This window comes from Tasmannia lanceolata, unplaced genomic scaffold (assembly GCF_043159265.1).
Source record: "Tasmannia lanceolata isolate RefF3 unplaced genomic scaffold, GAP_Taslan_0.1 ptg000018l, whole genome shotgun sequence".
Taxonomy (NCBI): domain Eukaryota; kingdom Viridiplantae; phylum Streptophyta; class Magnoliopsida; order Canellales; family Winteraceae; genus Tasmannia; species Tasmannia lanceolata.
The window spans coordinates 10920630-10948082 of NW_027518695.1; the positions used below are offsets into that span (position 1 = coordinate 10920630).

General features: G+C 38.1%; 2 protein-coding genes across 2 annotated transcripts; one reads left to right on the top strand and one right to left on the bottom strand.

The window, feature by feature from the left end:
- Positions 1 to 2289: 2289 nt before the first annotated feature.
- On the bottom strand, positions 2290 to 9099 carry LOC143851756 (uncharacterized). The gene is made up of 4 exons (XM_077361243.1): positions 8733 to 9099; positions 8331 to 8434; positions 2899 to 3028; positions 2290 to 2649 (listed from the first exon to the last, which is right to left on the bottom strand). The coding sequence occupies exons 1-4, from the start codon at positions 8847 to 8849 to the stop codon at positions 2611 to 2613; spliced, it is 390 nt and encodes a 129-aa protein (XP_077217358.1). The 5' UTR covers positions 8850 to 9099; the 3' UTR covers positions 2290 to 2610.
- Positions 9100 to 10558: 1459 nt separating this feature from the next.
- Positions 10559 to 18860, top strand: LOC143851755 (oxysterol-binding protein-related protein 3A-like). Its single transcript, XM_077361242.1, has 10 exons — positions 10559 to 10822; positions 12679 to 12772; positions 13215 to 13331; positions 13428 to 13500; positions 13585 to 13703; positions 14323 to 14444; positions 15488 to 15664; positions 16016 to 16160; positions 17913 to 18091; positions 18398 to 18860. The coding sequence occupies exons 1-10, from the start codon at positions 10725 to 10727 to the stop codon at positions 18648 to 18650; spliced, it is 1377 nt and encodes a 458-aa protein (XP_077217357.1). The 5' UTR covers positions 10559 to 10724; the 3' UTR covers positions 18651 to 18860.
- The last annotated feature ends 8593 nt before the right edge of the window (positions 18861 to 27453 follow it).

Below are 27453 nucleotides of genomic sequence, written 5' to 3' on the forward strand. Positions count from 1 at the left end.
TATTTCATTTATGATGACTAAATATTATGATATTATCAGCCCTCATCTATGCACTATGATGACTAAATAGTGAAAAAAAATAATAATTCTCCCTTTAATCTCCTCGGGAGGGGGGGGGGGGGGGGGGGGCATATTGGGCTGGGCTCAACCCGAACCGACGAGTTCAGGGGTCCCATGAAGAATTTCCTTGGGCTCGGTTAGGTTTGGGAAAGCCAACCAGATTTGATTTTTAATTGGGTTAGGGTTGAGGTTTTGGGCAGCCCGTCGGTTCAACCTGATTTCAGCTCGGGGTTGGGAAAAGCCAACCAGATTTGATTTTTAATTGGGGCAACCCGACCTGACCCCAAACCGGACCTGCCCTCTAAATTTTTCATAATTTTTAAAAGGAAAATGATATATTCCCCCCTGTTTTTACCTGGGACAGTACCCCGCCCTCTAATTTTATCATAATTTTTAAAAGGAAAATGATATATTCCCCCCTTTTTTACCTGGGACAGTCCCCCCTTCTACAGTAAAAGAGTAGTCATAAATACAAAGAGGTGGCTGTACTAATTAAAAAATTGGGGGGGGGGGGGGTGTTAATTATATCCTGAACTCAACCCAACCCAATTTGTTAAAAGACTGGTTGGGCTAATGTTGAGGGAATGCCTCAACCCCACCCATGAGGCCATGACCCAACCCGGCCTGAGTTGCACCCTTAATCAATCTCTCACCAAATCGAAAAGCGTTGGGGCTCCGAATACAATGAACTGGTGAAAGTGATCACACTGTACCACAAGCAATGGTGGTGGTTTGAACTCAACCTTCGAGCTCTGGTTTTAGTTTAGCTGAACCTTAGAACTAAAAAAATGAAGCCTTATATGGACTTAACATGTGTGGAGGAAGAGAAAATGAACAAACAAGGGAAGGAACAAGATTTGGGCTGGGGCATGGGCTTGCTGAGTTCAAGATTTGGGTGCTAACCTCGACTTGCACATGGATTTTGGCCATTTTTCCTTTTGGCTTGAGTTTCGGATTGGACAAGTGAGCCTAAATGTGGACTTTGCTTGGGCTAATTATCTAGGCATGAGCTTGGTCCTGGGCTGAATAATTATCTTGGCCTGAATGGGAGACTAGCCTTTGGCCTGACACTAGTTGGCCCTAGATGCAGACTGGGCTTAGGCTTGGATCTGGGTGGGCCCGAATATATGCTTGGGCTTATAGGGCACGGGCATGGGCTTGGTATTTGTGAGTTGACTCTGGTTTTGATTATGCAACAGATTATGTTCCGACTCACGCATTCTTCCACCTAAACTTCAGTAAGTTGGAAGTTGGCGTCGAGTAAGCTAGTCCCTTCCAAGGTATAAAATTTCGGTTTCGGTACCGGTTGAAAATTTGAAATTTCGGTTGAAATCTGGTACGAAACCCGAAACCAATATTTTATTCAATATTAAATTAATATTAAAAAAAAATAGATTTTTTGGGTCAAATTTTGGAAAAACCAAAATTTCGGTCGAAATTTCTGCCGAAATAAATGACCGTTTTGGTTTTTATCGATTTCGGTGTCGGTCTCCACCGAAATCCGGAATTTCGGGGTCGAAATTTAAAACCATGGTCCCTTCATATCATAAAGTCCGTTTGGCATTCCCATCTATCTCAAAAGAGCTCCCTATTTCCTGTCAATCAAAGAGCTCCATATTTCCAGTGAATAAAAAAGGATGAAGGAGCAATACCCAGTTTCTAGATATATCAAGAGGTTTGGTATTACTCCGTTCCTTGTCCATGACTAAAGCGGCTAAGTACAAACTCTATTAGATCAGAAAAAACAAAATCCCTAAGAAGAAGACTTTCAACTATTCCAACAAAAAGAGGTAATTTGAAGGATCTCAATTTGCTATGAAAGATCTTGGCGAACGAAACTCTTTTCTAGGTATTGAAGTTTGTCCCACAGATTGAGCAGCACATGGAATCTTTATCTTTCAAACAATGAAGTATGCCATGTCTTTCTCGCGCTAATATAGTCAACACCTGTAGGGACCCTATGGAAGCAAACTCAAGAACCATATAGTCCCCCACCTGTGAGGGTGGAGGATGCTTGATCCAAATAGCAAGAAGAAGCCTAACGATGAAATAAATAGCCAGAATAGGAGAAGTTGGCTGAACTACCACCCCCCTACAGGATTCCTTGCATTTAAAAAATTTACAGCCCATAAATGGAAAAAACATACTTTTACTCTGGTTTTCCCAATTTTTGGTGCAGTCAAATGGACCCAAAAAAAAAAAAAAAAACAGTTCAAGAAGACAAAAGGATAAGAGAACCAGTTTCACAGTTCCATGCATCATGCAATTTATGGTTTGTCTCCGTTGGAGGTAACAGCGGAACACATCTCATTTCATATGGGGACAATATGATATCAAGACTCGGAAAGAACAGATTTCACCAGACTCTTCTAAAATGAAAAATGGATGAAGAAAAATGGCAACAACAACAAATTACTCTTACCTGTAGCTTTTGCACTTGTTTTAAGGCACTAGGGGCTCACCCAACCAAATAAATCATACAATTGTTCCTCAACTAGGAAAATAGAAAGAAAGAAAAAAACCCGGTTTGGAAGTCATGATGCTAGCCAATTAGAAATGTGCCAAGCTGTATACTAGAATCCAGGCAAGCTGCACACCCACAAAACAGATTTTTTGTCATTAAACTGGCATTAGTATGAGTAGTCATTGCCCAAAATATACACAGGTATTCTTCGAGCAGGGTACTATCTCAGACTTGAAGCATAATGAACAGGGGCTGATAGATAATGCATAATATAGCTACACCTGACAATATACCTGACAATTGTGTAATGATCTACACAAGTGCTCAAGCCTCTTAATTAAGAAAAAAATAACAAAAGGAGTATTTAGAAGTACCAGAAAGAGGGTTAAGGAAGCAAAGAGTCCCTCTTGAAGAAGTGCCCCATGACCGCCGAACTCTTCTTCATCGACCTTCAGTATGATAGCATAATACCCATAAATAATCCCGGATGAAATCGCTAGGAATCTGGAAATCATAGGATAATTAGATTTTATGAACCATTTAGGCAATAATTTCTTGTATCATTAGAAAGATTGTAAAGATTATCCAAGAGTTTGCATCAAATGGTTTGATAATAACAAAAGGGTTTCAAATTAGCAGAAGGGTAAAAAACAGATTTTTTTGCAATCGCCAAGTCAATGAAATCAATTTTGTTTCCTATTGCACTCTTTTAGTAGCAATTCTATTGTGCCTGCTTAGCCCCCATCTTAGGCTCATATCTTATCCAATCAGGAGATATGAAAAAAACAATATGATGAGATGATCCATCTTTATTTTATTTGTTTTCTTTTTTCTTTTTCTCTAAAACAAAGAAAGAGGTACACAAATTACAAAGGGGGTAGAGATTAAAACACATAAGACTATCTAACTGAAAACGCCTTTAAGCTAATGCGTCAGTGAATTTATTTGCCTCATGAAGGATGTGGACGACTGCCCAATACACATCCCTAATCCCCAATACAATGTGAGCCAGATGCCTCGGGTCCAGGTTGAGTCTCTTAGACGACACAATGACAATCACGAATCCCCTTGACACCCAACTCTCGGTCAATATGCTCAATGAAGACTTGGAGTCCAGTTAGAAGAGTGTGGGCATCCCTTTCATCAGAATCCAAAATGGCATTGGGTCAAGAAAAGGCCAAGACAACCTCCCCTTTATCACCAAAAAGAGCACCCATCCCTTCTTGCATGGGATTGCCCAACGATGAAACATCAAAGTTTAGCCTAATGATGTGGTGTGGCAGGGGTATCCACTTGATGAATGAAGATTTGGAACCCAGTTTAGAAGAGTGAGGGCCTCCGTTTCATTATAATCCATTACGCCAATGGGTCTAGAAATAGGCCAAGACATCCTCCCCATCACAAAAACATCACCCATCCCCACCAACCCTGGATTGACGAATGATAAACATCAAAGTTTTGCTTTATGACATGGTGTGGCAGGGTATCCATTTGCAGCTTTCTCGTCTTTGAAGGATCTACTCACTAAAATCTCAATCCCAATTCCTTGACAAGAATTGAGTTTTATAGCCCGCTTCAGAATTAAAGCCTTCAATTTATAGATCCATCAATCCCTTTGCCATATGATCCATCCAACTGCAGACGCAGTCAACATTCAAAGAAAGCGACCTTTCTCCCTAAGTTGATAGCAGTTACATCCTTCCAATAGCCTGGCAGAAGTTCGAAGGAAAACACACAATGCTAAACCACCTCAGACCCAACACATCTTTCTTGGCAAAGAACAATGGAGTAAATATGGCTCCACAACTCCTCGTCTTCAATTGCTGACTTTATAATTAAACCTTTCAATTCCCACAATATCTTGGAAGTTGTTACTTGCTTCTCATAAAGATCCACTGGTCCCTTTGTTCCATACGATTAACGCAAATGCAAAAGTGGTCACCTTCCAAAAAAAGCGACCTCTCTCTCCAATGTGATATCAGTTCTATCCTTCCAATAGCCTGGCAGAAGTGCAAGGGAAAACCAACAAAAGAACCACCAAATCTTCCTTACCAATGAACAACGGACAAAAATATCGCTTCACTTCTCATCCCTCTTTTGTTTCTTTGAAAGATAACACAAATATTATTAAGAGGGAGAAAATGGAGACGAGGGAGTGTAGGGCCTCTCCCTCACCGGGACATCAGAAAATGAAAGAAACAGATTAGAAAAGTATGGTCATCCCAAGCATTGCAACGGAGGAAGCCAATCACACACAACAAGAACATCCTAACTGACAAAATCCCTAGCCAAACCCATCTACAATCTCATTTGCATTCTATCTTGAGTTTCACTGAATGCGCTAGTATTTCAAAATATTGATCCAGATAGAGAGCATGTGGAAGGCTTTGATTCGTAACCTCAGAAGGAGATAAGCAGATAAGAGATGTGCTCAAGCCACTCCAGAACTATAAAGCAATGCACCAGAAGAGTTGAGCATAATTGAGCGGTCTGCTGCCTTTGTTTAACAAGAGTAAAAATGCTGATGGGGTTCTCAAGTTCAGTGTCATTTTGTATACGGGAAATGCCATTCTAATACTGATTTATAGACCACATGTGGTTACCATTCCAAAAAAAACAAAAAACAAAACATGTGGCTGATTCACCATGTGAAAACTACAACATGCGGTTATTCACAATAAGCTATGATTTGTGAACACAGACACGAGTGTCGCGTCTCGACACGGACACGGGGTGTCAGACACGGCAAACTCCCAAAGTTTAGAAACGGGGACACGGCTAAAATAGAAAGTACATATACTTATGATTCGTGGACACGGATTCGTGTGCCGAGTTTCGACATGGATACGAGGTACCTGACATGGAAACCCCTAAAAAACTAGAAATAGTGTCACACTCATACACACACATACATATAAAGTTGCTAACACTTCCAGCAGTACATCTAAAAGTGTCTAAAGGAGTGTCGACACGTGTGGACACGGGTGTCGTGTCGGACATGACACGATACGTGTGTCGGTAATAAATTCGAAGTGTCGGCCAAATCATAGACAATAAGACTTTTCTTTAAGATGATATATTGTTCTCAGAGAACTCCAATGAAAAAGGATAGCCAGTCGAACTCCAATTTGATTATAGAAGTGTGTATGGAATCTCAATATTCCATTACATGCTGCTTTGCAAGTTCGTTATCAAGTGTGATAAAAGATTTGGATAGACAACCCTAAGGATGCCTCTCAGTTCTCAGTCAAGTATTTCTGCTCCTCTCTTGTGAATTGTGGCGCTTGATGGTCCCATCTTTCCTGATTGCTGTCATTTGTGGAGCAGTGTTACGACCTCGCATCAAATTGTCGTGTTGGACTGCAGTGGAAGGCAAACATAACACTCACAAGATGCTTAAAATTGTTTGTTTGCTAGGGATGTGTGTTCTTTGTAGGAAAGAGAAATCAATAGATCATGAATTAACCCACGAAAAGTAATGCATAAATTTGGTTGACTACGTTCAATGTCTAGGTATTCATAGGGTGTTTCTAGGTTCATTGGTGCATCTATTTGTGGGGTGGCCTAAAGGTCTCTTTGGAGATAAGGAAAGACCCTATGGAGATAACTTCATATGCTATAACTTTGGGTGTTCTGAACAAGGTTCAAAAGATCGGTATCAGCAAGTGTATCGGCCGTAAGCCAAAACAATATATATTGGTGGCAGGTACAGACTTATTGGCAATACACCTGTGAATCGGGTAATATAAATTCTCATGATCCCAAAAGTAGAGCAATATGCAATATGTTTTTTTTTTAATATAGCAATATGCAATATGCTGACCACATTTTTTGTTTACTTTTACTTTTAAGTTTTAACAATTGTTGGAACATTTACTTTAACTAAAAACTACGATTTCGTAATTTTAATGTGATTTAATAGGTTTGTACTATATTAGTGAGCATATTGGCTGCCAGTCTGTCAAATTTTTTTGGTTACTACTTTAATTAAACGTGAAAAGCCAATTCATTTATCCAACAGATGATCCAATAAACAATAACAATAGGTGAAACACTAACATAGTGGTGTAAATAGATTAGATCTTGTCATTGAGCAACCTCTGTGTGATGATTTTATATTGTAGAGTTGTCCTTTATTTTAATGAAACTGTTATCTGTTTCAAAAGAAATTCTTTTTAAAAGCCTCGAGATGGGGCCGTGATGGGAATCCTTTAAGAAGATGATTGAGTTGTGATGGGAATCCAACCAGGGATCATTTTGAAGATATGGAAAGCGATCGTGAATGGTTAAGGGCAATATCAACATTATTTTAAATAGTGAAAATTGCACAAATGAAACAATGCTAGCAGCAACACAAATTTCTTCAAAACTACAAAATTATACAATTTGGGACCATGGAAATATTTCCTTGATCAATTAACTATGGTGGAATTAAGTTAGATTATCTTTTCTTGATTGAGTGGTGACGATTTTGAAATTTGAGTGGTGACGATTTTGAAATTTGATTGAGTGGTGACGATTTTGAAATTTGATGATTCAAACTCTAATTTATTTGTTTCATGGTGCTTTTTACGAACGTAAATCAGGTTCCCCTTTTAGGTTTATATTCCATGGATAGGTCGTATTTGGTTCAAATTTTAATTGATATTTTTAGGAAAGTATATTGAGTTTATAAATCCCTTTTGGGTTTATCTTTCATGAGGAGGTAATTTCTACTATTTTAATGATTTTCTTCCTCCAAGGGAATTGAACAATCACAAGTGCCATACTGTAAGATTCCTAGTTTCAAGACCTTTTTTTCTTGTAATGGAGCCCTGACCTCATTGAAGTATTTTCAACCTTCACCAACCTTCAACAGAAGAACAATGCTATTTAAAGAAGTTTTAATGGAAGAGATCAGCTTCGAGGACCCACCCATGCCACAAGTCAAGTTTACTCATAAAATCCCATGATGAGAAGAAAGGATAAACTCAGGGTATACTTTGTATTTTTAGAAAAAGTTATCCTAAACTTTTCTTCCTAGGGCACACATTTGGATCCTTTTTATCGAATCTGCAAATATGAAAACAACTAAACTTTCATGTATAAGGGTATTTTAGCCGCCCAAAGAATTTTTATGACTTGCATTTTATTCTTCTTCTTTCATAATTTTCATTTTTAGTTTACATTGACTTGCATTTTATTCTTCACCTATCATATTTTTCATTTTTATTTTACATCTTTCTTCATGCCCTTTTTTTACATATTTTTCATTTTTATCTGGTTGCTGGTGGAGAGGGACTGCAAAAAAAAAAAAAAAAAACACTCATATCAAACTACAGGGCACAAAAGAAGCAACATGGGCTTTTACCCACCCCATATTGAGATGGACTTCTCCCATGACGCTTTTTTTACTTAGCAGTTAAGGTGAATAATGCACTTCTAAAGCTTAATATTTTTATTGTGCTCCATAGTGTGAAAAAAAAAGAACATTTGATGAATCGGAATGCTATAAAAGAACTTGATGCACGTCTAGTAACAATTAACAACTCAAGCTAAGGGCTACAACTGATGTAGTAATAATTGATATAAGAAACATCACTTATTACTCAAAATAGCTAAAGAACATCTGATGTTACTAACAATCAATTGCCATCCATGTCAGTTGCCACCATTCAATATGCATGGGGAGTAGTTTTGCCTTTTGTGTACTATCTTATGCAAGGAAAAATTGAGGCCATGAAAGAAGAAGATGTGAAAAGTCTACTCAAAATAGCCATATGCAATAAATGCTACAAATAAAGAAGCACTGAGAATTTGCACTTACACTACAATCCATATGGCCCCAACCAAAGGAATTGCACCCCACAACAATCCACATATGAGGGCAACAACTTGCCGAATCCAATGCAAAACATCTCCTAATTGATCCTACAGAAAAAGAAATCAGAGCTGAATAATTTGCAAGTGCAATAACGAATTTTAAATTCAGCACGATAATCTTCAACGAAATTATACCCCAAATAAAATAAAATAAAAACTGATTTTCCCCAAATTCCACAAACCAAGCTGGAATGGAAGCATTAAAACAGCATAGTTTCTGTTCATCCTTTCAAAAGATTTTCAAATACTGTAGAAAAACCAATCATTCAGAGATCCTAAAATCCAGGTCAAATGGCAGAATACCTAATTTCAAAGCATATATAACAATCCAAAGCGAAATCAGTACCTTGTCCCAAGAAGCCTCGGGATCTAACAATTTTGCCAGTATGAAAAGAGAAATATGGCCGTTTTGATGTTGCTTCTGGTTTTGGAGATTGAATTTAACTGATTTCCCTTCCTTCATGGCGAATTATATCTGCAAAATCGATGAACCTGATTTGTCTGACGCACTCAATTAGATCAATTGGTAGTTTCTTCCTCCATTACCAGCTGAAATCGCCAAGAAGATAGCATTCTTTTAGGGTTTTGGAACAGTCATGAAAACAGAAGAAAGAATAAAAAAGGAGTGAAGACAGGGATTGTTAAAAGAAATCTCGTATAAAAAGAGACGAAAATTGCTCAGCTTCTACATCTGAACGAGGTCAACTTAAGAGAGAGAGAGAGAGAGGGTATTTATTGTATCCCGCACGTGGAATTGCACGTGTCTTTTAACGTTCCCGGGAGAAGAGACCAAAGCCCACCTTGTTCGAAGATCCAAACCATTCAATTGTTTGGCCACGATGTTTCTAGCCTAACCTCTAATTTGTAGATAAACAATACCACAGGACCCACCAAAGGTTCATGTTCTGAGAAGAAAGAGTTTATTGGTTGTGAGAATAACTACACCCCTAGTTTTTGGGTTAGGAAAATGACATGTGAACCACTTTTGTTTCGATTTTATGTCCGCCTAACATCATGATGAAAAAGACCAAAATGCATTCTTCTGTAATTTTCTCAGAGTTTTCATCTTCACCACCGCCAGCAACTCGAAAGAGGAGGAAGATGAAAAGGAAGAAAAAAGACAGAGAAAAAGAAGAAGGAAATACATGGGAAAAGGGGAAAAAGAATTGACGTCGGGAAAAAGGAAGAGACCGAAAAATGAAAAATACGAGAAAGAAGATGAAAAAGAAGAATCGACGCAGGAAAAAATAGAAGATACTGAAAAAAATGAAAGAAAAAAAAAAGGAGAAAAAAGAATAATTGAGATTTGGGTTCGACTAGTTTAATTTGGGTTTGATTGGGCTAATTTTGAAAATAACCTGGTTGAAGCCAAATCTCACCAACACAATCCTAAATCTTCATTTTTCTTCTTCTTCGTCTTTCTTTATTTTTTCCGGCGTCGATTTTTTTGTTTTCCTTCTTCTATCTCCTCTTTTCTTCTTTTTCCTCTTATTATTCTTCCTCTTCTTTTACTTTCTCTTCCACCCCTTTCTCTTGTTTCGAGTTGTAGCTATAGTCACCGCCAACATGGTCGCCGCCAGTAGTGGAGATGTAAAATCAATATAAATTAATGAAGAAGACGAAGAAGGTATTTTGATCCTTTTCATCGAGAGATGATATCTGCGCCAAGGTATTTCGATAAACAAGCGCTCTACTTGTTTGTCGTGTAGCATTTAAAGGGATTTCAGAGGATATTAGCAGACGAGAAATGACAAAATAGTGTCATTTTGAAGCCTTTGGATAGTTCAATTTTCAACAAGCTTTCCTCGAGAAAAAAAGAAAAGAAGAGGACATTTTTGTCAAAATAGTGCAAGTCGTTTCTAGAAGAACTAGGGTTTCTAACGATGGCAAAACAAATTCGTGCAATGCAGGTGTGAAGCTTTGGTCACAAGTGATTATCACTTGTCACGTGATAACTGAAACAAACACCTGTCGTTCTTCTTTATTCCACATCGTGTCTAACAAGGCCAACGCGATACACAACTGGCAGGGTGCAATCGGTAGCCATCGCATGTGCATCCAACAAGGGTTATTATGATACCAGTAGCCGACAAGGGGACTGCATCGACCATTATTCAAAAGCCAAGGGCATATCAGTCTTTTCAAACACTAATTATAAATTCACCCTAATCCCTTTTTCGATTTTCCCCCTTTTTCCTCACTCCCCTCTATTTCTCTGTACCGAATTTCCAATCAAAAGGATCGATTTTTCGGCGCTTTCTAATCGGAAAAATTTCAGATCACTGATTGTTTTCGAAGCTTTCGCTTCTAAAAGAGGATTCAAATTTAGGGTTTTGAAATGGCATCGAATGATCAGAAACAAGGCGGGGGTTTTTTCTCCTCGATTGCATCGAGCTTGTCTAATTTTAGCAACGCTATGCACAAATCTGTCAACGGGTATACCATAATTTCTCTCTGCTCAATTTTTTTTTTTCTCTTTTCTTTTCATTTTTTTCGGATTGATCTTTATTGAGTCCGGATATGGATCCTGTTTGTTTGCTGATTTTGTGGCTTGAACCCTAGTTTTTGGGCTTTTTTTTTTTTTTTTTTTTTACCATATGATTGTAGCTTTATGCATCTTAGTTACATAAAACTCATTTTCTGTTAATCTTAGGTCTTTATTTTTTTTTATTTTGTAATTATCCTGTGCAGATAATTGTCTTCGATGGAAAAATGTTTTTTTTTTTTTTTTACTATTGATTTGTGTGATTGTTTTTCGTTTACCTCGAATTTAGTTGTCATTCTGGAGCTAAACTTTTTTTTTATGCCCAACTTTCCTCATAAAACATAATCCTTCTTTGGCCAACTTTAGGAATCTGTGTTTTTTCTCTCGAGATTGTTGAAACCACACCTTTTTCAAATGGAGAAATCTGGGTAGAAATGGTTTTTTTTTTAATGGCATTTTTTTTAATGGAAGTTGTGTAGAAAAATATGAATTTTAGGTCCTGAATGCAGAAAAAGTTTATGATGATTGGGTTGAAAGTGTCCAATTTTAGTGGATAAAAGGGTAAAGAAGGCTAGGGAATTTTTAGCTTCTTAAATGTTCTACATCTTGTGTTTTTTTAATCCATCTTTTCATCTGATATTGGTGATTCAAATATAAATCATATGAAGCGGTCATGGTGCTAAATCTATAAGATTACATAGTGACATTAGGAATTCACTCTTACCAACTCGAATGAATAAATTATCCATTCTTGGGTTTGAGTAAGTTAACATGGCATAGTGTTTAGCAATGTTCATAGGGATTTTGGTCATCTGGACGTGGTGATCTTATAAGACTATTATATATGTGATTTTTGAGCAGCCCCAAACATCACTCATAATAAAAAAATATTATGTGATTTGGTTGTCGTCCGGTTGTATTGCCCATTTCTCCCATTAACTAGCATTCATGGGTTCCGATCGACCGTTGTATCCTTTTAAACTTTTCTATTTTTGACATTCATTTAAAGAAAATAGATTAGTGAAAATTATGCCACTTCTTGTGAAAGTAGTGACCTTCTTCTTCCCCCACCCTTTCTGGATCAGGATTAATAGTTCAGTTGCAGATGGAACTATACCCGCTCGATGGAATTAGGATCTTGTTTTAGGTCATTCCTTTTACATGGAAAGATCTACTGGACATTTACTATAGTCTCACATGTTTAATCGAGTTATCTGCCATTACGTCAGCCAAGTATAAACTTTTCTCGTAGCCTAGACAAGCTTGAAGTTTGCTTGTCCTATAATTGGGTGGGGCATGCCATATTTTATTTCCTGCTATTTGTAATGTGTAGTTTGATTCAGGTTTACAAATCTTGGGAATTTGTAGACATTTAAAATCAATTTTCCATGCATAAGATTTTGCCGCGGTTGTCCAGTCTCTGCCAGTTGGCCCGGTTGAGTTCTGAATGATACAATCTAACGGAGAAATTTGTTGCTAATTCTCTATTTCTTTATCCTCTGTGGAATAATTTCTTATTTTGGCAGATTAGTTAATCCAGTGTTCATGGTTCTCGGTTTAGGTCTTCTATGTGAACTTGTTTATGCAGACACATAATGTTTTTTTTTCCCAGTTTGTTGGTCATGATCAGCCCTAGCAGGCTGAACTTTCTGTCTTGTGTCATTCAAGGAAAATATTTGGCTCTTAGCCTGTATATCACTGCCTGAGTTCAGTGTATTCCATTGTATGGTCCAATCTCGATATATCATTGTTAATGCTCTTTAACCAGAATATTTTATGCTTGTATATTTCTCTTTACCCTCTTCAGGTTGATTGGTTACGAAGGTCTTGAAGTTATAAACCCAGAAGGAGGCACCGAAGATGCGGAGGAGGAAGCTCAGAGAGGAAGATGGAAGCAAGAGGTTCTCCCCCTTCTTTTTTCTTCTTTTACAGTCAATCACGATGATGTCCTTCTGAGAAGCAACTGCAAACAAACCTGGAGACATATTCTTTAATGAAGAATGAGAGCACCAAATATCATTTCATAAACTAATTCTGTCTCCAAAATAGACTAAACCGAATACTCTGATGAAAACGATATTTTATGCGCAAAATATCACGCCAAACCGTCTCCCCGGGTCTCCTAAGTAAATCCTTTGATCGCCAATGACCCGGTTCTGCCCCGTATTTGCTCTCAATCACTGTAACCCACAACTGTAAAGGTTCCTCCCCAAATCTCCATAACCATCTTTGATAATGTTTTATTCAACACTTGACTCACTTTGCTTTTGCCTCTTAACCAATTCATTTTTTTTAATTTTTTTTATACGTCTTCTGGTTTGAACTTCTCTTGTTTTCATGCAGGAGCGAGATAGTTATTGGAAGATGATGCAAAAGTATATAGGGTCCGATGTTACATCGATGGTGACACTTCCTGTCCTCATTTTTGAGCCAATGACAATGATTCAGAAGATGGCAGAGGTTTGTATTATTTCTACTTTTAAACCATTTTTTCTTTTGTTATGTTTGTGGGATATAATGCGATTAACGCAACAAATTGCATGTTGCTTATCGCAGCTAATGGAGTATTGCCACCTGTTAGATCTGGCAGATGAATGCGAGGATCCTTACATGCGGCTGGTCTATGCTTGTAAGTGTCTCTTCTATTATTTGATGTTTATGAGCAATATGCAAATGTAATCAATGTAATGGGATTCTTGGTTATGGGTTGCAGCATCATGGGCAATATCTGTCTACTATGCTTATCAACGAACCTGGAAGCCTTTCAATCCCATCCTTGGAGAGACTTATGAAATGGTTAATCATGGTGGTATTACATTCATCGCGGAGCAGGTGATTTGTTGGGAACCATTTATTTGTTTCTATTTTCTTTTCTTGTCTTTTTGGCTGCTGCTATTTTCACTTGTATGTCACAGCTCAAAAAAGAAAGGTCCTGATCTTTTCTTTTAATAGAAGCTTGCTTCAGTAGGGCTTAACCTCATTGTATTACAATATGACACTCCTACTATTACATAGTGCGCAACACCCTGTCCACCTGATAGCGCTATACTGGCTCTTCATTGGCCCAAAAGTAACACTAATCGGACAATCCCACTTCCCAATAATATGTATTTTTGGCTGTTGAATGTGGATAGTGGCCTATGCATTGTTTTGTGATAAACATGCAATGAGAAGGAAATACATTTAGTTGGACGATATGATTGTTCGATTAGTGAATTTTTGGGCTACTTGAGATCCAACATAGGATCCATCAGATTTGTGGCTTAGACAAACCGAAGGTGGGGCCAACTGTGTAACGTTACAGTGATGTAATGCCTTACCAAATTATTCCTCCTTTTTCGTCTATGCATGTTAAACCTCATGGTAATTATTTGTTGTGGTTGGTTTCTCTGACAATCAATTATGTAAGTGCCACTTCACAACATTCCCATTTATCCCACTTTAATTTCAGGTGAGTCACCACCCTCCAATGAGTGCCGGGCATGCTGAAAATGATCATTTTACTTATGATGTGACATCCAAGTTAAAGACCAAATTTTTAGGAAATTCATTGGATGTCTATCCTGTTGGAAGGTGAGGTTTAACCTTTCATGTCTACATCTTCATCGCACACCATAGTTATTGATTTCTTCCATTTTCTGGAATGGCATGTCAAAAGGTTTAAAAGGTTAAAACTTTAAAAGAACACTAGGAAAATCTAGAGCAACATGGAACCATACATTTGACTAGACCTACTGTCCATCCCCATCAAGTAATCTTCCATGTGGAATGAATCTATATAAACTTTGTGGCATCCACACAAGGTTTTAAATTTCGGTTTTGGTTGGAAAATTTGCTAGAAATCCTGTAAAATCACAGAAACATATGAAAACATATGCGAATGATAGAATTTAAAGTCAAGACTTAAAGAAATATTATAATAACCACAAATACACACTTGGAAACCATTGCATAAGCAAGACAACCATCTATAATGGTTTAAAAACATCGAACACCTAGTGACATGCACAGTCATGCATGCCTGATAATTTAGTACATATGAAATTTCACATGTAATTCCTATAAATATTTATACTCATGCACCATATTTCTCATGCAATTCATATAAATATAATTAGGTAATGCATACTGATATAATATACCACTATTACACTTGCGATTTTGGTCGTTTCGGTTTGGATTTCGGTGGGGATGGAAACAGAAGCATTTCGGTCATTTCATGTCGGTTTCGGTATATTCTTAAAACCATGCATCCACATAATCCACATGAAGAACCACTTTTTACTATTCTAGAAAAAAATTCAAATGAGGTGGATTTTAAGTTTATAACCTCTATTCGATTGGGAAATAAGAACACCCCTTGTGGCATCTTTCTTTTCTTTAAACATGGCTGGAAAATGTAGAAAAAATAAAATAAAATTCAAGACTGAGTTAACTTGCCAGAATAATCCGGAATGACTGGAGTGACTGGAACATAACACATAATTTTGGTACGGGATGCTTTTCTGGTTGCTTACTGGAAGGATTACTACATTCCCGAGATTCCCTTCAGTTCCAGTTGTTTGCTCAGTCGTTGAATTAAAGTAGTTTATGTAGTTGTTTTATCTTTTGTGCAGGACACGCGTGACCTTTAAGAAAGACGGTGTAGTCTTAGACTTGGTGCCCCCTCCCACAAAAGTTAACAACCTTATATTTGGAAGGACGTGGGTTGATTCACCAGGGGAGATGGTCATGACAAACTTGACTACTGGTGACAAAGTTGTGCTATATTTTCAGCCATGTGGTTGGTTAGGGTATGCTCCTTTCTTTCACACTTAGGATTTCCAGGAATTTAAAAATCTGAAATTCCTCTCAAGTTTGCTAATGCGGTGGATAGAAGTCATGCACCGAGCATGGGTGTTGCTGGGATGGTAAAAAGAAAGTATTCCCATAAGTGATACGCCAACATGTTTTTTGACATACTTTGTTATTGTCACCCATGGACTCCTGGGGACGGGGAACAATAGTTGAAAGCATTGACAAATTGTTGGCTTTGATTTTATTATGAAGTTGTTGTGAAGTTCTTTTTTCTAATGTTTTCCCTTATTATTGCACTTTATATAGTGCACACATGTTCTCTCATTATAAATTGTCATCGATTGTAGGGCTGGCCGATATGAAGTGGATGGATATGTATATAATGCAGCAGAGGAACCTAAAATATTGATGACTGGGAAATGGAACAAGTCAATGAGTTATCAACCATGTGACTTGGAAGGGGAGCCCCTTTCAGGCACTGAAATGAAAGAGGTAAATTTCCTAGAAATTTGGTTCCCTTTAATTATTTTTTGAACTTTCGTAAACTTCATAGAACTTCATCATGGATGTTCAAAAAACTCTGTCCGCTTACCTACTTATGGTACCAGAATCAGAATATATGGATTTTGTTTTCTTGGAATGTTATTGGACTACGGGGACTTTTATATGAACCTCTTTAATAATTTTCAGCGGTAATTACTCTACATGAACAGTGATACACTTGCTCAGGCGTAGCTGCTTCAACTGGTTAGAACAGTGAACTTGCCATAAACACATTAATCTTTTCTTTTATGCAATAACTATTGAATAGGAGCCCTGAATGAAGCATGACATATCAGATTATTGTATCTGAAGCATGGAAATATTCTTTGCGAAATTTGGATTTTGAACCATCAATAATTTTGTCACTTAATCATGACCTGTGTAGGATTGTTAGAGCAACCCACTTTCCCAAAACCAATTGGTGATGGGAGAGGCACAACTAATTCTCTTAAAGTCTAGGCTGACCACTCACCCTGCACTACTATCAATGGCAGCGCAGAGCGTCCTACTAAGTCAGGGATGAGCATAAGGTGTTGCACACCTCATGGGGGCGCGCCCCAGGTCAGGCTGTCAAGCCCCCTGAGCCCGCTAGGGGTTCTAGCCCCCATTAACTAGCTCTCTCCAAGGAGGACAGCTGGCTCCATAAGCCAACAATTAACAAACCCCAACCCACCCACAAAAAAAAAAAAAGAAGAAAAGAAAAAAAACTCTGCCTCGAGGAGTCTCGAAATTGGGACATCGCTCTGCCCCTAATGCCACTTATAGGATTGTTAGCGCAACCCACTTTCCCAAAACCAATGCAGTCTGTACTGCTATCAAGTATCAACGGTAGTGCAGAGCCCCTACTCAGAGAGGGATGTGCATAAGGTTCTGCACACCTCATGGCTGCGACCGAGCTCGGGTTGTCAAGTCCCGTGAGCCCGCGGGAGTTCTGGTCCCCCATAAGCCAGCCCCCCAAGGAGGACGGGTGGCCCCCATAAGCCAACATTTATGTACATAAATGTGTGCATATTCGTTTTTCTTTTGCTTTCCCCATTGTAGTGACCAGCTAGGCCGTGGGGGTTAGTTGATCCCCGTTTTTCATTAGTATAATTCCCCATCATTCAAAAAACAGAGAGAGAGAGAGAGAGAGAGAGAGAGAGAGAGAGAGAGAGAGAGAGAGAGAGAGAGAGAGAGAGAGAGATTTCTTATGATTTCATTTGGATATTTTTTTCTCCATTGAGTAATATACTGTAAAGACATTTTCTTCGTTAGTAGCTTTCTTTTCTTAGTTTGTTATAATCATCTTCAGAGAGGGTCGATTTAAATATGGCGAAATCTGAGTTTGACTGCTGGATGTGTTCATCCTTCCCAATTAAATGAAGCTAAACTTCATAGACTTTTCACCCAATTTTCACTCATTTATGACTTGTCTATTCCCGAAGCTGTTCTACCCATGCATCTAACCAGCTCGCGTGGTTCACTGGTTCCCGAGAACTCTCATTTATTGAAGCGGAGCATAGTGCGCTTTAGGCGCCGAGCGATGTGTGGAATGGTGCTGTACGAACACACATGAGATTTATTACTAATTTGGCAGTGCAGTGATTCATGGAGATTTCTGTTGTACTCAGTTGGGTACTTTTAAGTTGCGCTGGTGTATTAGCTATTGCTAATTGCTACCATTCATGAATTATGCTCATTGGCTTTTCTTATCTATGCCAGGTCTGGAAAGTTGCTGCGGCACCAGAAAATGACAAATTTCAATACACTCATTTTGCGCATAAAATAAACAGCTTTGACACAGCGCCCAGAAAGCTATTAGCATCAGATTCCCGTTTGCGGCCTGATCGATATGCTCTTGAGAAAGGAGATCTATCCAAAGCTGGTGCCGAAAAGAGCAGGTGTTGCATTTTTCGTTTTCAAGATGTGGTGAATCATAATTAAATTGCACTAGCTAGTAACTCGAACTAGCTGGATCTTGTTTAGAGTTAGAATGGTAGAACTCCAAATAACCGGAATTTACATAAACTGAAGTCCAGCAACGTAATAAACAAATCAAAACTTTTAGATTCTTGGACCGCACTCCTCTGTTATTATTTTTATTGCTTGCCTGTTCCTAATAGAATCCCAAAAGCTTTCGTCTGTTCTATTCCTATGTCCGTGTTTATAAATTAGTCTGTTTTAACATAACCACATGGTGATTTCAGTTTGGAGGAGAGACAGAGAGCTGAAAGGAGAAATAGAGAAGCCAAAAACCAACAATTTACCCCAAGATGGTTTAGCATTTCTGGTGAAGTTACTCCAACACCTTGGGGTGATTTGGAAGTGTATCAATACAATAGTAAATATGGCGAGCATCGAGCTTCAATCGAAAGCTCTGACTCGGACTGCATCGAAGAGGTCGATCTTAAATCCATTGAGTTTAATCCATGGCAGTTTGGTAATGTGTCTGCAGAATGATATAGTATGCTTGTGTCCTTGTTTGCTCTTCTTTTTTCTTTCTTAAAAATCCAGTTTGGGGAGGTTTGTATTTTCTTTTCTTTTAGTAGCAGTAACAGGAAAATTACTCAGGTGTGCTATGCAGGTATTATTTGCTTAATTAAATGTGTAGATGGCTTCTGATTCCATATTTTTTGTATACATTAATTATTCTATGTCTTTTTTTGTTGATATTTTAGTTCATATTGTGATATGTTTTTACAGAGATCCTACTGGCAAAATCAAAGGGACCCACACTATGATTACTTGATTTTACTGTTTCTGATTAGATTTACTCTTCAATTTTGGTATATGTTGGGATTCTATTTGAATTCTCAACATGTCTGATACAACACTCTACCATCTCTGATTTATATTGCTTCTCATGCTTCCTAGGAACATGACTTCATTATCACTGATTTCTAATCATTGTATCTTCTTTATGAATGGATCTTCTCTAGAAAAAAAAGAAAATTAAATCATACTACTCTTTTCCTCCACGGGTATATCTCTGTATATAGAAGTTTGATTAGATCAGGCAACTTCGTTAGGGTTTAGTTTGGTAATTGGACTCTTCTCTCACCTTAAAATCAGTAACAAATCTCCTATGATTTATCACGTTAAAATCAATATTGGATTGTTTCCTATTTACTCTCTAAAACGTTGAAATTTTAATGATTATTTAAAGTGGACATGAATTTTGTGTTAACTACTATAATAATAGATATTTAAAGAAATATTATCAACACAACTCTATTTTGATGATTGCATTCATTGTTTTCCATTTTTGTCTAGTTTTCCATTTGCCGGTTTTTCTTTGTCACCCCGTGCGAGTTTATATAATTGTTGTCAATGAGGTAATCATACCGTTTGTTATGTAAATAAGTAGTTTTATGTACTCAGATGACTTCATTTAGAGATTCTTGGCGTGAAAATTTCAAACCCAACTCGAGAAATTTTATTGTGTAGGGTTGTATTTATAAATCACAGGTTTTCTCGTAAAAAATTTGACGCCAGAGAATTTCCTTGGGTAGGGGAGGTTCGTAAAAACATGACCCACCGACCAGAGTTGGAACCTAGTTTCCACCAAGAGCGTGTGTTGCAACTACTATCATTCCCTTATTCTCGAACATAGTCATGCATAACATGATTATGATTCCTTTGCGGTTAAGCCTCTAGCTCAGTTAGTAAAGACTGTTCTTTCACCCTGTGGTTGGGGGTTCGATCCCAGCTTACGTATAAAAAAAAAAATTATGATTCCTTAAGAACTGCTGAAGTGATCACGCTTTCCTTTGCAGATTCTGCATTTTTTGTCCCTCATGAAACTGGAATGGAATCGGAGAACCGGGCAGAATTATGATTCCTTAGACTCTGCTTTGCTTCACAACTTCTACATTCTCTGCCATTCATATGTTTGAATGAAAGAATCAGGCCAAGTGGGTAGGAATTGTAAGTGTCTGCTTGGTTGCACAATTCTGTGGTTTACTAGGTGTTTACAGATTATGGGGTGTCACGTCATCTGCTAGTAATATTTGGTTGCAAGTTTTGATTAAGGGAGATAATATTTTCACCCCCTCTGTCGTACACATTCGCCCCCTAATAGCATGAACAGCCGGCCTTTAATTAAACCTACTAGGAGACTACTTTCTTTGTCTCTCCCTCTCAGCCCATGTGGCATGACTTTTGTCCCTTACTAAACTACTCTTAAAAAAAAAAAAAAAAAAAAAAAGGGTGACTTTTTACTAGTAGAGTCTTGAGATTTAGCACTTTTCTCTCCTCTCTATATTGGTAATAACACCCCTACTGCTCCTTAATTTTGGGAATGACACTCTGCACTAGTAAACTAATTCCGTTGACAACCACTACTTACCATTACTCTATGAGCATACTACTTCACTGCTATAACGTCAGCTGACTACTTCAATTCTAATTCACCACTACTTTACAAGGCAACTACGTGCAACCAAACTGCTGTTTTAGTGAGGGTAAATATAAGTGGTAAAACATTCGTTTACCTCTGTGCAGAAGTAATGTTTGTTGAACATTTCTTTGGGAATGTTCAGTCGTTTATCCTCAAGATTATCATCTCCTTCCTCTTGATGTTCGTCTATGAACCCTCCGAGAACTTTGGGACCCGCCATTGTTATGCATAACTAAAACAGGCTGTGGGTTTATATTGTGGACCCCGCCATTGTTTGTTTTGGATTTTGAGAACCGATTGCGAGTCTAAACTGATTATTGGTCTCAAAATTAAACTATAAGTTTAGGCATTCTGCACCATCTCAGTGTTGTCTTATTTAATTTCCTTTAAAAAAAATATTAATACTAATGGTGGGACCCAATATTAATACCAAATAAAATCCTAGTAGGTGGACAATCACTACCGGGATCAATCTTGACAATCGATTTTTAGGATTGTTTGATTGTGGGATACTCTAACCTTAAATAAGATTAGGGCATTTTGGTCATTTACTCAAAGAAAGATGCCCTGTGTTTTTTTGTCATTTCTTAAAAAATATCACTAAGGCTATTTTTGTGACAACCATCAAATAAACATTAAACGGCTTAGATTGAAGAATGTCCACCGATTCAATGGCTAGATTCATCCGATGAATGCAATATGTGCTATGTATATTCAACCATGCCTACCCGTACCGGTTTCTTTAATGCTTTGCCTTTCTTTGTACTCACGTGAACTTTCCCTGTCACATGATGAGCACATTATAAAATAGAAAAACAACAGTTCAGACAGTTTGCATGTTAAGGCAGATCCACACCTCACAAGAACTGAACCCGACAACTAACGTGATCCTTTTTAACATATTTCACAGTAGAATTATAGAGGGAATTGATGTTGGCACTCCCTTATTAAGATTTTATAACTGCACTTCTCACTATGTTAAGCACTTTTTTAATTAGCTGTTGATAGCTTTCTCAGAATTGTGACAATTAGAGTTGTAACTCGGGTCGGGCGGCCCTACCCGAGAAATTTTCTCGGGTTGGATCAGGTCTATTTTATTTTTTTATGGGAAAAGCCAAGATTCATAAACCCGACCCTACGTGAGATAGTTTCTCCGGTCAGGTTGGGTTGGCTTTAATTTTTTAGTGTAGGATAGTGACTAATTTCAAAGATCATAGGAACAACAAATTTTCACACTAAATATCCCTAAATTTATGCCTTAAGCGTATGAATTTAAAAACAAAACTACTTTTTCACATCACAAACATGATTACCTCAATGAAAACAATTACATCAACATATTGGAAAATAATTTGTGAGGTTATTAAAGAGATATTTAAGAAAGTAGGGTCATGTTATAGTTTTTTCTTCTTTAAACCCGACCATACTCTACTCAAGATTGGGTCCGGTTTTCCAAAACTCATGGTTTCTAAATCCGACCCAAGTTATTTTCGGGCCAGGTCGATGCGGGGTCGGGTTCGGTTAAAACCCGACCCAAGTTGCAACCTTAGTGAAAGCATATAGGGCTTGTTGGGCAACCACAGAAAAATATCCATGCAATATTAGTGAGGTCAGTACTCAGTAGTGAGAGACGGACAAAGAGGGGGACAATCCTGAGGGAGCGTTAACAGTCCTACTCGTGCCCTCTCAAGTCTCTCTCCACCACTCCTGAGCTCCACTTACACAATGGGTCCACGAATATTCCATGGAATACGGGTAGTATATGTTAAGGAGTAGGGAATCTTCTTCTCCCATACGGAAGGTCATTTTAGTCATTTTATGAACTCGAAGGCATTTGACTTTATGTAACGGTCGCTTAGACGGCAAGAAAAGCTCGAGCCTTCTTAACTTAGAAAACCATATCTACATTTATCACATGCCAGAAATGCCCCTATTGGAAAAAAGCACACAAATCCCAACACGCTTCCTTTCCCCCCTCTGTATTTTCAAGCTATTATGTTAAGGATAGAGCCTTGACCTAATGCGATCACGTCTCTTTATCCGATGATATTAATTCTGTTTCTTGATATTGATTTTAATTCTTGATTATGTTTTTTATTCTGATTTTTATCTTGAAGAATCAGAATAATGTTTTGTGATTGAGATAGAAAATTTTATTTTAAAACAAAATCACATATAACTGATAAAATTGATTATTAATTACTAAGTATGAACTACCCAAATGTTAGTATTTTGTAATAAGTGTCCTACATAGAGAAATTATATGGCGGAGCAAGGATTTATGCATAAGGGGGCAGGTCTTCAAATTTTAAAGGTGCCTGGGCTATAATTGAGTTGGGCCTATTAAGGATTTGGCTCAACTCAACAGGGGCAACTGACCCCCTTATGCTACATGTAGCTCCGCCCTTGATCCTAATCGTTTGATCTAAGGAGGTTTTTATACTGTGCTGTCCATTTTAAACCTACACAAATCGAAGGGTTAGGAAGATCCTATGGAGAACATTTTTCTGGGCACACCCTATCTACAACAGAGCCCAACAAATGAACGGTTTGGATCACCCTAGAAAAGTAGGCCCCACTGTTTTTTGGGGGGTGCACGTGCACGAACAACCATACCCCATATAATTTCTTTATGTAGGACACCTTTTACAAAATACTACTATGTAGGTAGTTCATACTTGTAATTAATAATCAATATTATCAGTTAAATGTGATTTTATTTTAAAAATAAAATACTTGCATGGACAGCCAGCGACGATATAATTCTCCCATATGTATTGTAAAAGGGTTGTAATACAAGTGGTGTAAGCCCTTATAGTCCCGTATTTTCCAAAATGTATTGTACGGACCACATTATAGGATGATCCCAACCGTCCATGTGATGGGCCAAAACGTAAATAGGTTGTGCTAAAAAAATCATTTCTATAGGATGATCCCAACCCTGCGATCTATAGAGGAACTGCATATTATGGAAACCTCTATAGATTAGAGGGCTAGAATCATTCTATGGAAATGATTTTTGGGGCACAACATATTTACGCTGTGTTCCATCGTGGACAGTTTGGATCATCCTATGATGTCGTCCATACAATACTTTTTGAAAAATATGGGACTAAAAGGGCTTACACCATATAAGATCTCGTAATATAAATGTTTTTGGAAAACACTAATAGGGGTGAAACTCGGGTCTGGTTCAACTCAAAAAAATGTCGTGTAGGGTCAGGTTCAGGTACGGGTTGACTTTTCCCGGCAACCCGACCAGAGTGAAACCATTAAAGTGGGGGATTTTATCCATTTTGTGTGTGTGCGTGTGTGGGGAAGGGGGGGTATCATTTCCCTTTATTATTTCATTCGTAACTTTAGATTTTGCATTTTATCATTGATACAATTACAAAGGTACAACTACCCTAACATACTCGAAAGGACCATTGCATTTCTTTTTCTTTAAAGAATGGTTAAACCACTACTTACGAGAGGAATTAACATTTTTCGTAGGGAGAGGATTTATCATTGCCTTTTAAATACATGTCAAAGGTAATTACAGTTCCTAAAATGCTCTTAGAAGCCAATGGACAATCTAAGTTTATGCAATTATTAAAGGGTTTTGCTAACGAGTGCCCTAAGGGCACTTGTTAAGGTGTATTAGAAAAGAAATTTTCTAATCATTTTACGCATACTTTCAAACTTTTACATCTGTTTTTGAGATTTCTTTATAAAAATATGTGTAAAATTTCTTTCCCAATGCACCTCAACGGGTGCTTAGGGCACTCGTTAGCAAAACCCATTATTAAAACATGTTAGTGCCAATATCGGTAGCCTTTTTTAATAGGGTAGTTTTGTAACTTTGAATGATGATAAAATATAGTTGGGGCTGACATCGCTTGTTTGCTTATTTTGATATTCACACTCCTCTCAGTGGTTTATTGTTCACTTTATTGGCAGGTAGAGTTGCGCAAAGGCAATCATAGACCAATCAAAGAAGTATAAAATGGAGTTTTGGAGACGAGTAAGAATAAAGGAATAACGAATAAGATATCATCTTTCGGTTGTTGTAGTATAAATTCCTGTTCCGCTAATCCGCTATTTGGTTACCAGCAGAAATGGAGATTCGCTTATCCCTGTTTTCTTGCTTATTCCTAAAATATGTAGAGTGTAATTTCAGCTACAAGTTATGATGAAATTCACAAGCATTTTTTGGGATGTGAAGGATCTGGGGTCTCTCATGACACGTACATCGCAAGTAAGGAAAAACTGAAAACAAAAGTAGTTTATAATTTGGGATTTGCTAGGCAATTTAACAAAAAGCCATTTCGCGGCTGAGTTTTGCATGAGAGAATAGCCACAGAGGCTCATTTTATCAGCAGATTTTGTCTTATTCATTGGGCTGTTCTCTATTGCAAAAGTCAGCCGTGAAATGGCTTTCCGCAAGATTGCCTAGCAAATCCCTTATAATTTTAAATGCAAAGTAGATGTTTTTAAATGAAATTGAAAAAAAAAAAAAAACATCAGGCAGTAAAGCATGCATATGGAATGCAATCTAGGCAGTTTATTTTGTATAGAATCACGAGGGACACATGACCTTGGTCCAATGCCAAACGTACATCCTATAGCTTGGAGGATTAAAAAAATTAACAACTTACTGGAACCTGAAAAGGCCTGATGGATCGAGGGACTGTGATTATATGATCAAGGTGTTCAGACTGTGATTACGTTCATGGGAGGCACAAGTGCGACCCAAAAGTAGGGGGGTCAATGGACCTAGACGGTCCGATGGATCATCCGAATCCGAACAAGACATATCACCGAACCTTCTCAGGCATGGCAAAAAAATCCGATAGAGGGTCACAGTCTGGGGGTCCTTTTAAACTAAAATGCCCTCAAAATATCTCTTCTATTATCTCTTAAAGGAAGGGTATTTTTGTAGAAATGAACCAAGTATCCTTTGACTTTCTTCTTCTCCTCTTTTCGAGACATGTCATATCCTCCTTTTAAGCCTCCTTGGTTCTTGTGCAAACTAACACACCCGAAGAGCTCTCATAAGCAGGTCCTCCTTTCCTCGAAAGCAAACACGAGCCTACCGCCACGGGTGCGACAGCTGAGGCTTCGATATAGAGAAAAACTAGCCCATGCTGTGCATGTGCGTAAAATAATAGGTCCACCCCATCAAAACATGATGCGTAAAATGGTGAGCCCCATGTCCATTTGCTTGGGAAGAGATGGTGGGCCTACCATATCAAAACATGAGTTGTACATTGGAAGACCGTACGCATACTATGATGGGTCCTACCCATGCTGTGCATGTGGTGTAAAAAAATAATCCACCGTAGAAAAATTACAGTGAAATTTTTCAATAAATTATTTCAGGAAAAGAAAACGAATGACAGTGTAAAGAAACAGTGTTTAGGTAGAGATGAACAGAACTTGGCTCCCCAACATCCGCAATGCACTAATAGCATGGGGTGTGGCAATATCAATTTCGTGTTCTGTTGTTTTAATTGATATTTCCACACCCCTAAATCTCCCTTGCTTTTAGGGCATTGCGGGTGAGGCTCCTCCACAGCGTTGTGGAGCCAGGTTTTGTTCGAGATGATGGGCCTTAGACCCTTGGTATATGAGTATATCAAAACATGAGGTGCTATATAGAAAAAGTTTTCCAATAAATTTTTTTTTATAGAAAGAAAATGAATGACAAAAGGAAAGAAACATGTTCAGTATATATTATAGGAGATTTTACATGTTGTGTGCGGTTAAGTTCCAATATTTTTCAAAAAAGTAATGCGGGCTCACTCCATAGGTTGATCCAAACCGTTCCAAACACGACCCACAAAATAAATAGGATATATCCTGTAAATAATCTCCATAGGATGATCTAACCCCCCGACCTCTAGAAGTTTCTATAATGTGCAGTCCCTCTACATATCGGATGGTCAGGATCATCTACGTAGATATTTTATCTGATGCATCCTATTTACATTGTGGCCCAACAAATGAGCGGTTTGGATCATCTTATAAAATGGTCTACTTTTTGAAAACTACTGAAATTCACGCGCACACAGCATGTAAAATTTCTGGGTGGTTTTGTACCAAATAAGGGGGATTGGGAAAGTGGGAATTACTTTTAGCTGATGGTAGAATATCGCGAGAAATAAAGAGATGATCCATAGCTAAATTTTTGTCTTTCTCGCTTCGTGACTAAAGGTGAGCTGTCTGTGATCACGACACGTGTCGGAGGAAAAACCGGGTTTTCTTGGCGAGCCGCTCTTGGCGCCTGGCCGGACCTTTTGACTGTATAACTGTTACCGATCGTGGCGTCGTGTTTTGGCCCTCGTTTCGACACCTTCATTAAACTCGGTCCCACCTTCTCCACTCGCACAAAAATGAAAATTCCCCTTATCCCCTAAAATAACGCCGTTAAATCTCTTGGTCAATTCATCCTTCGCAGACCAACGCCGTCAACTTGCCGTCATATTCAAAGCCCCCTGTTTTTCTTTCAGATAAACTTCCCAACGTAAGCCAATTAAGGCTTCGCTCTTTTTCCACGTGGACAGTATTTTAATCCTACGTGGCATGAATAAAAGAACGGACGGTCGTGATATAACGGAACGGAGACACCTGTATTCCGATAAATCACAGGAATATTCCCACAAATACTGAAATGACCAAAATACCCCGACTCAAATGATAAACGGTTTAGAATAATGTTTCCTAAATCTCCACGTGCTCGTAAGTCGTAACTACTGCTCTGCTTCAAGGCGAATTACCTCCCCTGTATTTTACTTCAATGCCCTTCTAACTCATCTTAAACAATTGCAATATTTTTGTTCGGGGATTTGCTAGGGACCATACCATAGGGCATTTCGCGGG

Bases quoted from the DNA above. Each gene is read 5' to 3' on its own strand.
- LOC143851755 (XM_077361242.1), top strand. From the start codon at position 10,725: ATGGCATCGAATGATCAGAAACAAGGCGGGGGTTTTTTCTCCTCGATT. The intron at 13,501-13,584 runs GTAAGTGTCTCT...TATGGGTTGCAG, and splicing joins CATGCGGCTGGTCTATGCTT to CATCATGGGCAATATCTGTC. The intron at 18,092-18,397 runs GTGTTGCATTTT...TGGTGATTTCAG, and splicing joins GCTGGTGCCGAAAAGAGCAG to TTTGGAGGAGAGACAGAGAG.
- LOC143851756 (XM_077361243.1), bottom strand. From the start codon at position 8,849: ATGAAGGAAGGGAAATCAGTTAAATTCAATCTCCAAAACCAGAAGCAA. The intron at 8,435-8,732 runs GTACTGATTTCG...CTTTTTCTGTAG, and splicing joins CCGAGGCTTCTTGGGACAAG to GATCAATTAGGAGATGTTTT. The intron at 2,650-2,898 runs GTACTTCTAAAT...GTGGGTGTGCAG, and splicing joins CTTCCTTAACCCTCTTTCTG to CTTGCCTGGATTCTAGTATA.